Below are 12,530 nucleotides of genomic sequence, written 5' to 3'. Positions count from 1 at the left end.
GTAACCTTGTTTACTAATTAAATTGAGTTAGATAATTAGTTATTGAAAATTAAAACGAAAGCAGGTTAAACGATTTGACCAAAATAGAGGCATTTTCCGATCGTGGTATACTGTATAATGGATTTCCATATACGAGGATGCTTTGCATTTACCTATCTCCTTCTATATAATTATTATTAATAGCTGAAAACCGGTTGAACAGCTCAAGTACAGCATCATAATGTCGAAGACAGGCCGATTTTCTTTAAAAAATACTATTTTGATAGATTTAATATACGTTTATACAAATGTATTGATTTGCGATGAATGGAACATTCCAATCTCTCAGTCTCAGTATAATTCTTTGGTTTTAACACAAGTAGGTAAATTTATGGGTCATTGGGGATAAACCTAAAACCTTTAGTACAATATTGTAAATTCGTATTAACCGTTTCTGGTCGCCATTTGAATCGTAAATGTATTACTGTGAGTGTAGGTACTGTTGGATATATAAACACATATACAAATAAACTTTATTACTGTGAGTGTGGGTAGGCCCTGCTGTTAGATATATAAACACATGATATACAACAAATACACTTTATTACTGACAATTGCTTCTCAAAGTTTGCCTTAATTAATAATCACAAAAAATATAAGTTCTATTTTCTGCACGATTCATCTCTTTAAAGATATATTGTCACCCTGATTTTATTTTGTAATGCTTTGTTGAACATGCCATTTTAATGTCACATAATAGTTATTCATTTCACACAAAAATGCAAAAAATAGTCAATTTGGATGGAATTCAATGGGGTTTAGGTTGAATTTTTAACTTTTTATTTTGTATTTTTGAAAGAAAAACATTGTTTTTTTTTACTACGGAAGTGATTAACTTTATTACAACTACGAAATGGCCTCAAAGTCAAATAAAAGATTGTGTGATTATTTTTTCAAATATTGTGTTTCCAATTTATTTATTTGTCTATCAATAAAACATTAAAAAGTAACTAAAATTAGAAATAACATGGAAAATGTTATTAATTTCCCAATACTCTAGATACGTTTTTATAAATTTGAAATTTCAATTTCTAAAAATATATTTTGCCTATTCTCATGTTATCCGAACGTTAGAAATAAGTCTAAACTTAAATCCTGTGAATAACTTACAACTAGTTGGTGAAATGCGTTTAGTTACCTATTATAAGATTTTTCAATGGTTCTGTGGGATATAAATGTTATCGTTATATTATCTAGAAAAGATAAAAGTACCGGTACATTAAACAAATCTTTTGTGTCTGGCAGTACATCAGTGCAAGCGACGTTGTTACGGAAGTCTCTCACGGTACGTCGTGTAAGCCTTTCTCATGATATCAATGTGGCTTGTGTTATAGCTTCTTTTTCTTCTAATTACACTGACGATAATTTTGTCACAGATCTGAAGATAAAATATAAAACGTTAATATTATCAATAATGGACATTAAAAAGTGTAGTAAATAAAGTGAAAGAAATACGTGTTTAAGTTATGCAAATACACCCAGGGTACGGCTGGTTAGTTTAAACTAAAATAGCTATTTTACGATTTAACATGTTTGTTCAGACCATGATATTCAAAAGTGATCGTATTCTTGTAACATACGTCTAAACCAGGGTTCACTCCTCTTATCCAAACGATGCTGTAAAATTAGAAAGAAGATGAACCACAAACACAGAGAGGCCTACCAAAGCAGAATGCGCTTACTAGCAGATGCGCAGACAACGAGTTATGCAAATATTAACTTTGTAATAACACAAAACAAAGAATTACACATAATAATCATAATACGATAATATATAAAACGTCTTACTGAATCCATTATGTACCAATGACTGCGGTATATTTTCACATTCTAAATGCAACTCTTTAAACATTTGTAAACAAACTCTTACATTTTAAGTTGTATGACTTCATCCATTGTATCTGGTAACTTTTTATTGGCAGTTTCGGGTAAAAGTAAAACAAGTACTCCAGATGAAATAGCTAATACACTGAATGTTAACATCGCAAGTGGTGCCCAATACCTTGACAGGTGGAGGATATATGGTGATAGGATGGCTCCAATCCGACCAGATGTTGAACAAATACCAACAGCAACTGACCTATTGCCAAATGAATAAAGAAGCCGATTAGTTTGACAACTAGATACATTTATTCAATAACGCAATCATCATCATAATTGAGAGAAGAACTCAACTCAACTCAAATCAACATTACAGTAAAAAAGGACTAATAAGATTATAACAATATCAACATAAAATAAGGGCGAGAATCATTGTTTTATTCTGTATGAGTTGGATGATTTTGAATAGGGGAGTAAAAAGATGATGTGCTTTAAGTCCTCACCACCATAACGTCGAATATACAATTCTAATTATTATAATATTACAGTTGCTCGTTTAACACAGTATTTAACTTTTATCAATTGAACTAGACTAGATATAACCACTAAATAGAAGAATATTATATTTCTAACCGTATATTAGTTGGATACAGCTCTGCAGTATAGAAAAATATAATACCGAATGCAGCGGTTACTCCAAACTTTCCTACCATCGCTACTGTCAGTCGTCCTATTCCCATTGCTTTTCAAAAAAATAACAAATATATTACAAAGTCAATTATTGGTATAAACAAAACACAGTGATGTCTTACTATATTTATTCATAAAAAATCAATAGGTGATTCTAGTACGAATCACCAATAATTAAGATGAACTTTTAATTCATAGATCTTCTTCATTGGCTACCAGTTCATCGCACAACATTTAAAGCACGACAGAATATTGCTCAACATTATTATTTGAGTAGAATCTTGTATCATATCAACCAGCTTGCTCACTTAAATCATGAGATGATACTATACTGCTTAGAGTTCCATCAGACATACTTTAGACAGCTAGAGAATGTTATATGGAACAGTTTACCGCGTACAAAAATGTTGTTGTTTAATTTAGGCATAATTTGAGAAGTCTCATATTAATAGAATAGAAAGTATACAAAGGAAAGCAACAAGGATAATGATGTTTAGAAAGGAAGGTTCCTGGGACACATCTTATTTTTATAGATTGAAATTGCTTTAATTATTATCTATTGATGACTTTTTAAAATTACATAGACTTCTATTAGGACTTAATGTGTTGAAATGTTACCGTCCTCATTCTTATAATAATGTAGTATATATGTAGTATAACTAGTGAAAGGTGTCCGGGTAAGCTTTTACGTTGGAATTCGAAAGGCAATACTTTTCATACTTCTGTATTTGTTTCCTTTCCTAGACTATGGGAGAAAATACCAAATCCTTTAAACAAACAGTTGTAATTACTGCAGTATCACTAGTTTTTAATATAAATGGTTTTATACATGTATGTACTGCAGCTATGAGCATTTGATTGGAAATATGGAGGATTATATATTACTTTATTATTGTTATTATCATTATTATTTTTGGTGTTGTTGTTTACTTACGAATAAAAATAGTCAGTAAACAAGCAACGCCACCGAGTAACAATGTTGCTGATAAAGATCGTCTGCGTCCAAAATAGTCCAGAGCTACAATACTCAATGCATAGGCTGGTATCTCGGTAGCACCAGATACAAGAAAAGATATGTAATGATTAACGCCAAAGTCAGAAGTACTCAGAGAGAGGCCAAAGTAAGAGATATTAACAGCAATCCTTTAAAAAAAAAAAACAATATTTAAATATTTAAACAATTATTATTATTATTAAAAATAGTCACGGTATTGATCGTTACCATCGTTTAAAGAAGTTTGAAGAAGGCCTGCAAAATGACAGACTCCAGTAACAGCAGGCAACAAACTTCTCCAAACAATGGTAGATGCTAAGGTATTAGACAGCTTTAGTTTGCCAATTTTGAGTTTGACAAAGGAAGTTTTCCAATGTCTGTTCTGAAAACTATTTAGTTTGCAGAAGTTAGGTCGCCAAAAACCTCCAGTAACTAGTGTCCAACAGGCACAAACCATCTCCAAATTGTTAAGTAAATTATGCTAGTGTAGAATATGCTTTAGGGAAGTGGAGACAAACTTTTATTTTTCAGAAGTTTCCTGAGGTTCCTTAAGTTTTTGTCACCATGCAGTAAACAAAATGAAACGTTTGCTTGTGTAGACGTTTAGTCGTACACATCAGGTAAAACATACTATAAGCATAACTTACCAGCATAACATAACATTAAATGTTCGCTTACAAACTGGCCATGGTCTAAATAAATCAAGAAACGACATGAGTGAAGATGGTTTACCCTGAAAATATAAAAGTTCAGCAAGTGAATAGAAGAAATGTTATAACTTAAAAATAATTACATCCTAGTCAAAATATCTAAGAAGCTTACCTCAAAATAGAAAGGTGCGTTTTCATTTAAGGAAACATACATTTCTTTTGCTGTTGATAACTTAAGGAAATACCCTTGTTTCGTGTGTAGGTGTATACATTTTTATCTTCAAATTTGTATCATTTGTCTATCAAGGAATACCAGAACCAAGAAATAAGATAAATGTGCCCATGTTGACTTTTAAAAAGATACGGGATAAGATACATAATACATCTTCACCGTTTATAAATTAATTTCAGTATTCAACTCTGGTGGTTTGTAATTTATCTATGCATCTTTAAATCCGTTCGTTGTTGAAACCTCTGTATATTGTAATTGTTTTACCATTAGGAAAAACCAATAAAAAACATTTTGTATCTTGTATGCGAATGAATATTATTATTACTGGAAATTTTCAATATTATAAACAATCATTGTTTTAAAATTAAGAAATATTCAATAACGTTTCATATACCTGATTATATGTAATAACTATTATACGTACCATGTGTTCAGAAAAGTGAAAATCTGTTGGCAAATTAACGTTGTTTACAGTTGCTGCCTTCTCAGTTATCTTCTTTGCTTCATCATATCTTTTTTGAGAAATCAGCCACCGTGCTGATTCTGGGAAAAATCTTGAAAAAGAGAGATTATTTGTATTTAAAGAGAGTAATATCGGTCAAGAATTTAAGCGAATGCATTAATTATTGTTTTGTTAAAAAAACTAAAATAATTTTTTATTAGGACTATAATGTTAAAACATTATATAGAAAATTATTTTAGTTTAACAAAACAATGATGTATTTGTTAATGTATCGTATTTGATAGCTTTTAACATTTTCATACAGGTTTTACCATTACACTGGTCACACTGTTTATCGTTTATGCCGAATAAATGAATGAAAACAAAAGTGTTACATCACTTCAATTTCCTTTCGCTCTTTGTGTTGTATTCTTTATAATAATTACAAAAGGAAAGGCAAAACTCCTGTTATGGACTTGAATATTTGACAATAAAACAATAAAATAAAATATGCAAAAAGTGTTACGGTATTTATACAGTGTTGGAACTTTCTCTTACGGTATATAAAGAAAATATAATAGCCCAGGTACACTAGCCACAAGCTGTAAAGTTCGCCATTCACGGATAAAGTATGCAAGTCCTGCCATGATTATTAGACCAAATGCAAAGAAGAATTAGATAACAAGTCCAGCATATGTTCGTTTAATTGGAAACACCGACAGTCTCAGTACCTAAAGAGATTCAATATGAACAAAAATAAATACCTTAATAGTGTATCATTACAGGTTAAGGCCAATTTATACAGACGATCCGAGCGGATAATGGTAGGTGGAAAACCGTACCACGTAGAATTTGTATCTATCATGAGCGGGTTTCCACTCAATCGCTCCTTGTTTTGTAAATGTCATACGAAATAACATAGATTCTATATATGCTAATTTTGTTTTCCGCTTACCGTTAACGTTTGTTCTTGTAAATTGGCATTTAGTATACTAACATTACAGTTTTAAAGGTTTGCTCCGGCAATAAAGTAACTATTGTTTATATATATATATATATATATTGTTTATATATATATATATATATAAAGCATAATGTATGTAGGCATACGGCCTATCCACGTTGAAACACCGGTTCTCGTTAAGTCACCGAAGTTAAACAACGGTTAGAGCTTTGATAAGAATCTGGGAATATCGGTTGCTTTATATGTATATATGGAGCTGGGTTCAATTAGAAACATCTAGAAACCGCCCTTGAGCATGATGCATTATAACTCAAATTAGGCCTAAAGATTGAAATACCCTACCTATAACAAAGGCAGTGATGAAAACAGCAATGTTTGCTGCCGCCGTGATGAATCGCAACGCCGTGTAAGCAGCAAACGATTTCACAAAGGAAGTTAATATTCCAGAGCCACACTGTAAGCCTACAGCTAAAAACAAAACAGGTTTCCTACCAAACCTATGAAGAAAATTAAAACAAAAATGCATATTTGTATCATGTAATAAATCATAATCCCAAATACAGTGTCATTGAAAGAATTATTTTATTAGTAAGTCGATATATGAAAAGGGATGTCTGTAATTTGTTTATGTCAAAGATATTTGAGGTTTTTAAGTCACGAAAGAGTGGTTTAGTATATGAAAGATAATTTGAGTCGGTACATATGCGAACTGTGATTTTGATTATAGAGCAATTCAATGGAAATTATGTGTACGGTTACAACATTCGCTGTTTAGCTCATATAACAACACAAAACAATAAATAATTGGAATGTTCTATTAATTAAGCGTTTAGTTGCAAATACATTTGACATATGAATTTCGCAATGATAATATATAAGTAAGACCATTCATCAAAATCTACTAACTACATATACCCCTACATTTAAAAACAACAGACAGACCATGGAGCAATTTTATAGCTCCATGGACAGACCAATACGTCGCCGGTCGTCTGTTCAGTTAGGAAATGCCAAAATACTTACTTGTCCGCTAAAGCTCCAAAAACAAGTGAACCAACTAGTGTTCCAACAAAAAAAATTGACTGTGAAAGCGATGGCTTTGCGGCCTTTTCACAGACAAGATCAAACTGAAATTAAAAAACAAAAACTGGTAAAATCAAGATAATGGTTTACAAATGATAAACTAAAAGAAAATGTTACGGAAAAATGTCTGGGCAATTTACAAAAAAAGCCACGGTAATTACAGGCCTTCGTAATATCGACGTCGTTAAACACTGTTTGGTAATAATATGATAACCTTCTTGTTTATACATTTTCATTACAAAATTTGATACTGTAAATGATTTAATAAACATGCAGTGAGCTGTACAGCATATACAAACAAAATATTAATAATAAATGATCCTTATATATGTTTATTATCTCTTTCTTGTAACTATCTTTCAACTTTCGTATTTTATTTATTCAAACATTCTGAATAAGGCATTAGTATTCGACTTATTTTGTGCCGATCGTCGTCTTTCCTAACCACAGCAAAAAGTAATTCTTTGTTAAAGTGCACAACAACATACACTTAGATTACAAAGGGGAATAATATTAAATTGTATAAACTGTAACCCTTATTTAGTTGCGTTAGAGAGTATGTATTATAATCATAACATAAACCATTGGGGTTTCCGCAGTTTGTGTATCACGATTTATTATAATGTATTAGCGTCCACAGCCAACTCATGCTAGACGTGATCTCTGTACTTGGTCGTCATACCGCCGCTATGTTGAAGTAAATTGTCCGAAAGAGAGAGACGTATCGAAAGAGAAATCTTACTGAAGAATTGCCAAAATTGCAGTATTTCAATTGCAATAATTTGCACGTAGAGAATCCCTGGATGAGTTACTTCACAACGGCGCCACCTCCTGTCTGAACTAAATATGTGCAATTAGACCGATTACACTACCAGGAATGCTATAGAGCTCCACTTTCTCCTAGAATGGAGAAAATAAGTATTCTATCCATGCTCTTAGTAAATTAACATTTCACAAGTAGGCCTACCAAATACGATGGTGGACATGTCGTGATACCCCATTTCCAGCTTCGAAAGCACTACATATAGGTTGCCCTGGAAAGTTATATTATTGATAATGATCTAGTCAACGTCCAGATTCAGGATGAACCAGCTTCTCAGGCGAACCGAGATTCGCCGAATTTCTTATGGACTAGTGATTCTACAACTGTGCATGGTATTCGTTTAGTTAACTTTGATTTGTGTGACTCGTTATAATCGTATCACATGCATCATTTGCTCTTTACGATTATATATATTATGTGCAGTAGGCTACTTTGAAATTTTATTCAGTGTCTTCATGAGCTCTAACAATGTCACCTACCAACGTAATAACAAACAAAGGGGGAAAAATCACCACCACAATCATTAAGACGTCATTATAAGTAGAGCGAACACTCATTGAATATACTTTCGATCGTGGCGTGTAGGGTGGCAATTTACAAAATAAACCACGGCAATTTTTTTTAAAAGCCAGGGTGTTTCATTTTTAAGTTGCCGTGGTATTTTTGTTGAATTTATGTGTTTTATTTTTAAGTTGCCGTGATGTTTTATATTAAAGTTGCCGTGGCTTTTTTTTAAATTGCTGTGGCTTTTTTTAAATTGCTGTGGCTTTTTTTGTAAATTGCCGTGATATTTTTTAAAAGTTGCCGTGACACTTACAGGCCACCGTAGATTTGATAACCCTGACCCACTTAGTTTGGTTTTCGGTAAACCTAAATTAAGTTTGATGTACTATCTAACAACTCTTTAAAGATTACCTGATTAAAAAGGGTTGATACAGCATAATTTTAAGATACGTTTCTTTTTTTGTGTCATTTGAATTTAAAACGAAATGTTTGGAGTTGTGGTAATTTAAGTTCAATGGATGGCGCCGGCATTATTTATACTCACAAAGCATTTATAAGGAATTGAAATGTCTTGTTTTGTAAGTAACTAAGTATGCGCCAAGTTTATGACTATTATTCGATATTTTAACAAATATTAATTTTTAATTTTAATATCTATAAATTTTATACCATTTGGCCTACTATCATAAAAATTAGAGTCATGGACTCATTCATTTTAATAAACATTTCATGAAAGATGTTATTGTATAATACTGACAATATAACGTTGCAATTTATACTTATCCTATACTACAAAGTGTAACACGAAAGCATCACACTCAATCGTGCATGATAAAGTGACCATCTAATCATTTCTTTTTTTAAATGGTTAATACAGTTGAACCTCCGTGAGCGTGAGTGGAGATTCTGTCCCAGCAATCCTGTTCCCAGCCCCATAATACAGTCCTTGCAGTACCACACAGAAAGACAAACTGTCATATTGATCAACAATCAGAAAAGTGTGAATTTCTACCACCGTATGCCATTCAGCTATAACATCAACGCGTACAATATCTCTTAAAATTCTCTCCTACAAAATGTCGACATTTAACCCTCACTGGAATATTTTTCTCAACTTAACAAAACGCCAATTCTGTGATAATTTTGTAGTTAAAGGATGGGTTTGATAATGTGCTCTCTAACCATTGTTTGGAGAGGTATCTCCCTGGTTCGACACGGTGTCTCTAGGAACTTGTATTACAAAAAGAAACAATTCTTCTTTTAGGGGTTCGTATTTGAGAAACATTTGAACCTTTATTAGCAACCAATTACGATATCGATTAATTGTATTAAAATATATAAAAGAATATAATTTGAAATACACTAAGACCGTGGTGGGCGACGATTTTCAATAGAAGATACCGTAGGTGCGCGACTGAGCTATGCTTGGGGCCAAGGTCAGAACATCTATAGAATTGGACCTTTAGTTGACCGCAAATTAAATAAAAGTTCCAGCTTGAAATTAATTATATAAAATATAAGATAAATGTTCGAAGCTCAATACACGGGTTCGAGCCAATGCGATTCCAGTGGTTAGTGGTGGTGAGATGGTTTCTATCACCTCATTCCACTAGTGCTGAAGCAAGATAGTTTTGAGACTTTTACCAACATTACGGTATCATATTATAGCATATCATAACATGGGACTATTTTAGATGTTTACGTAACTATCTATACTGTATTTGACTTTACCTCTTGGATGATAGTTGACTTGTACTGAGAGGTATCGTATTCCCATCCATTTGTACACAATGTAATGTCAAGTTCTCGAGATACGTTGTTTGTAAAAAGTGCTTCCGTGATGTCTTCGCTCGTATACATCCAGCATTGTGCTTCGTTTGGTATTGTATTTACATCATCTTTAGGTCTTCCTAAGTTTTGTTTTATCTGGATACATGCTTCTATTTCGACTGAATCACTGTTTGTACAATTAAAGTTTTGTAACTCCGGTACGACACACCAGTGATCTGTTTTAGCGGAGATAAACACATGCGATAGGCTATGTATTGCAACAGGAATGACGATTAGGCAAACCATGGCATACTGTCGCTTCTGATATCGACCGAAGTCGCCAAGAAGTTTTAGAACATCGTCAAAATCCATATTGTAAAACGAAGTTGATATCAATGTAACTATATAAAATGAATAAAACTCTGGAGTAGGAGAGGACTGCACCGCACTGGCCAATTGGAAGCCACCATCCTTTTATAAGTTAGACCAGCTAATGAAACTTTATGCTGTGTACGATTAGTCCACTATTGTTGCGTGTGTACATTGTACGGTTAGGTGATTCGCTAGACTTGATCCACAAGTTTGTAGTAGTTATTGTTTGTTTATTAATATTTCCAGTGAGTGGGCGTTCCAGTCTGTGTCTGTTAAGCTTGAATTATACGTATAAGACGTCATGTGTTATTCTTTTTACCAAGTTTAAGCCAAATCGCTGTATAGAACCTATAAATGCGGTGATGGAAATATGATTATTATCCTCTATCCTAAAAATAAGTTTGCAATATGATGATTTTTCGGAACAACTAATCGGAAAAAAATTGTACATCTATAATGTTCATTGTCACCTTTTTGCATCTGAGGCGCTGTAATCGCACGAATTATTAGTTTAAATTACATGTCGTGTTTCGTTTTAGTTCATAAAAAATGGCCTCGTTAAGTATGTTTTGTACGCCGTGCATAATACGAGCGTGACGCTAACAAGACGGAAATGAAATGATAATTTGAAATGCTCAAAATGGCCGGCAACGTTTTAGGACATTTATTGTGTGCATTTTAAAAGGTAAAGCTCTATAGAAAGTTGACCCTAAAACCAGTGCTGTATTGGAAAATATCTGGTGTCGAATTTATAATCATAACATTTCATAAAGTCGCGCGTAGTTCAGACTATACGCGACCGTATTATAAAATAAAAGTCTTTTGCCGAAATGAATACAGTATAGACCTATTACCTACAGTATCCATATTTATCTGATGGTGGTTAAGTAAAAGATTACTGTTCATTCGTATGTTAAGTTAAGTTATAATATAAATTTATAGATCGTAAAATAAAAGAAATGTTTGTGCCGGTACTTTATGTTGACAACTTATATTAGAAGGATCAATAGACGAATATAGGCTATATTGAATATAGCCTATATTCGTCTATTGATCCTTCTAAACAATGACGTAACACAAATGGAAAAAATGATGTGATAAAGTGTTTTATTTGATATTATCCTATAATAATATAGCTATTATAAAAACATTTGTGTACGGTTAATACTATAAATATCTATACAAAATATTACAAGCTTTTTTTTCAAGGCACTTACGGATTACATTTAACTAATTTAATGTTTCAAACATTATATACATACACTAAATTCATAAGGTTCTAAAGACACTCACCGCGCGCACTACTTCATCTGTTGGACATTGCGAAACATCGCAGTGTCCTACGCTGTCGATTTTAAAGACGAGAAGACGATACAACGCCGTAATATAACACACAGGCCATACTACTAATAAAGCAGCATTCATAATTCTAAAATATAACGTTACGTAAAGGTTGTACTAAAGTCAATTGATTTAATGAAAAGTATATGGCAAAATACACGTACAGTTAATATCAACACTCATAATAAGTAAACGCGATCTATATTATACCTGGTATACAAATTGAAGTTGGTGCCTTCATGGCCACACATAGCTATTTATTATTGCCGATCTCTTTCTGCTAGTACAACATTAAGATCAGATACAATTATTTACAAAAATAAATAAAAATAAAATTGTGTAAACTAAGTTATAGGCCTAAATATATTACAAGATTATATAAAAAATGCTGTTGGAAAATCAGATAAACCTTTTTTTTTATTGTCACAGAATTGGGTTAGATGTGATTGTGTTTAGTAGGCCTATATATTATTTAATAATTACATAAATACACTATTTTATAGTAATTCACAATAAAATAAAAAGCAATATCAACTTTGTTATTGTTGATGTTTTTTTTTAAGGGCCGGGAGCTTTGTACTGTAATTTTAAAAGATGAACGAGTTTTACTCTTCGCTGTTCCTAGTCCATAGCCAAGATTTTAAAAAGAAAATATAGCTGTAGGCCTAGTATAGTAGTAGATGAATGATTTGCCAAATAATTGTCATGAGGCCTATTTACCACTTTCGCTGCTGGTTTCTAACTTGAAAAGGGCACCTTAGGATTATAATTATTTTGAACCGAACGACCCGACATCCCTGGACGA

The 12,530-nt window shown here is 32.4% G+C and overlaps 1 protein-coding gene across 1 annotated transcript; it reads right to left on the bottom strand.

Moving 5' to 3' along the window:
- Positions 1-1,905: 1,905 nt before the first annotated feature.
- LOC144843357 (organic cation transporter protein-like) lies at positions 1,906-10,397 on the bottom strand. Its single transcript, XM_078700148.1, is given in 10 exon segments — positions 1,906-2,119; positions 2,494-2,602; positions 3,485-3,693; positions 4,192-4,277; positions 4,851-4,980; positions 5,427-5,575; positions 5,577-5,599; positions 6,175-6,329; positions 6,856-6,959; positions 9,974-10,397. Coding segments are annotated over 10 exon segments (1,590 nt in total). The 5' UTR covers positions 10,385-10,397.
- Positions 10,398-12,530: the final 2,133 nt, after the last annotated feature.

This window comes from Antedon bifida, chromosome 5, assembly GCF_963402885.1.
Source record: "Antedon bifida chromosome 5, ecAntBifi1.1, whole genome shotgun sequence".
NCBI lineage: Eukaryota > Metazoa > Echinodermata > Crinoidea > Comatulida > Antedonidae > Antedon > Antedon bifida.
This window is presented reverse-complemented; position numbering and strand designations above follow the sequence as displayed.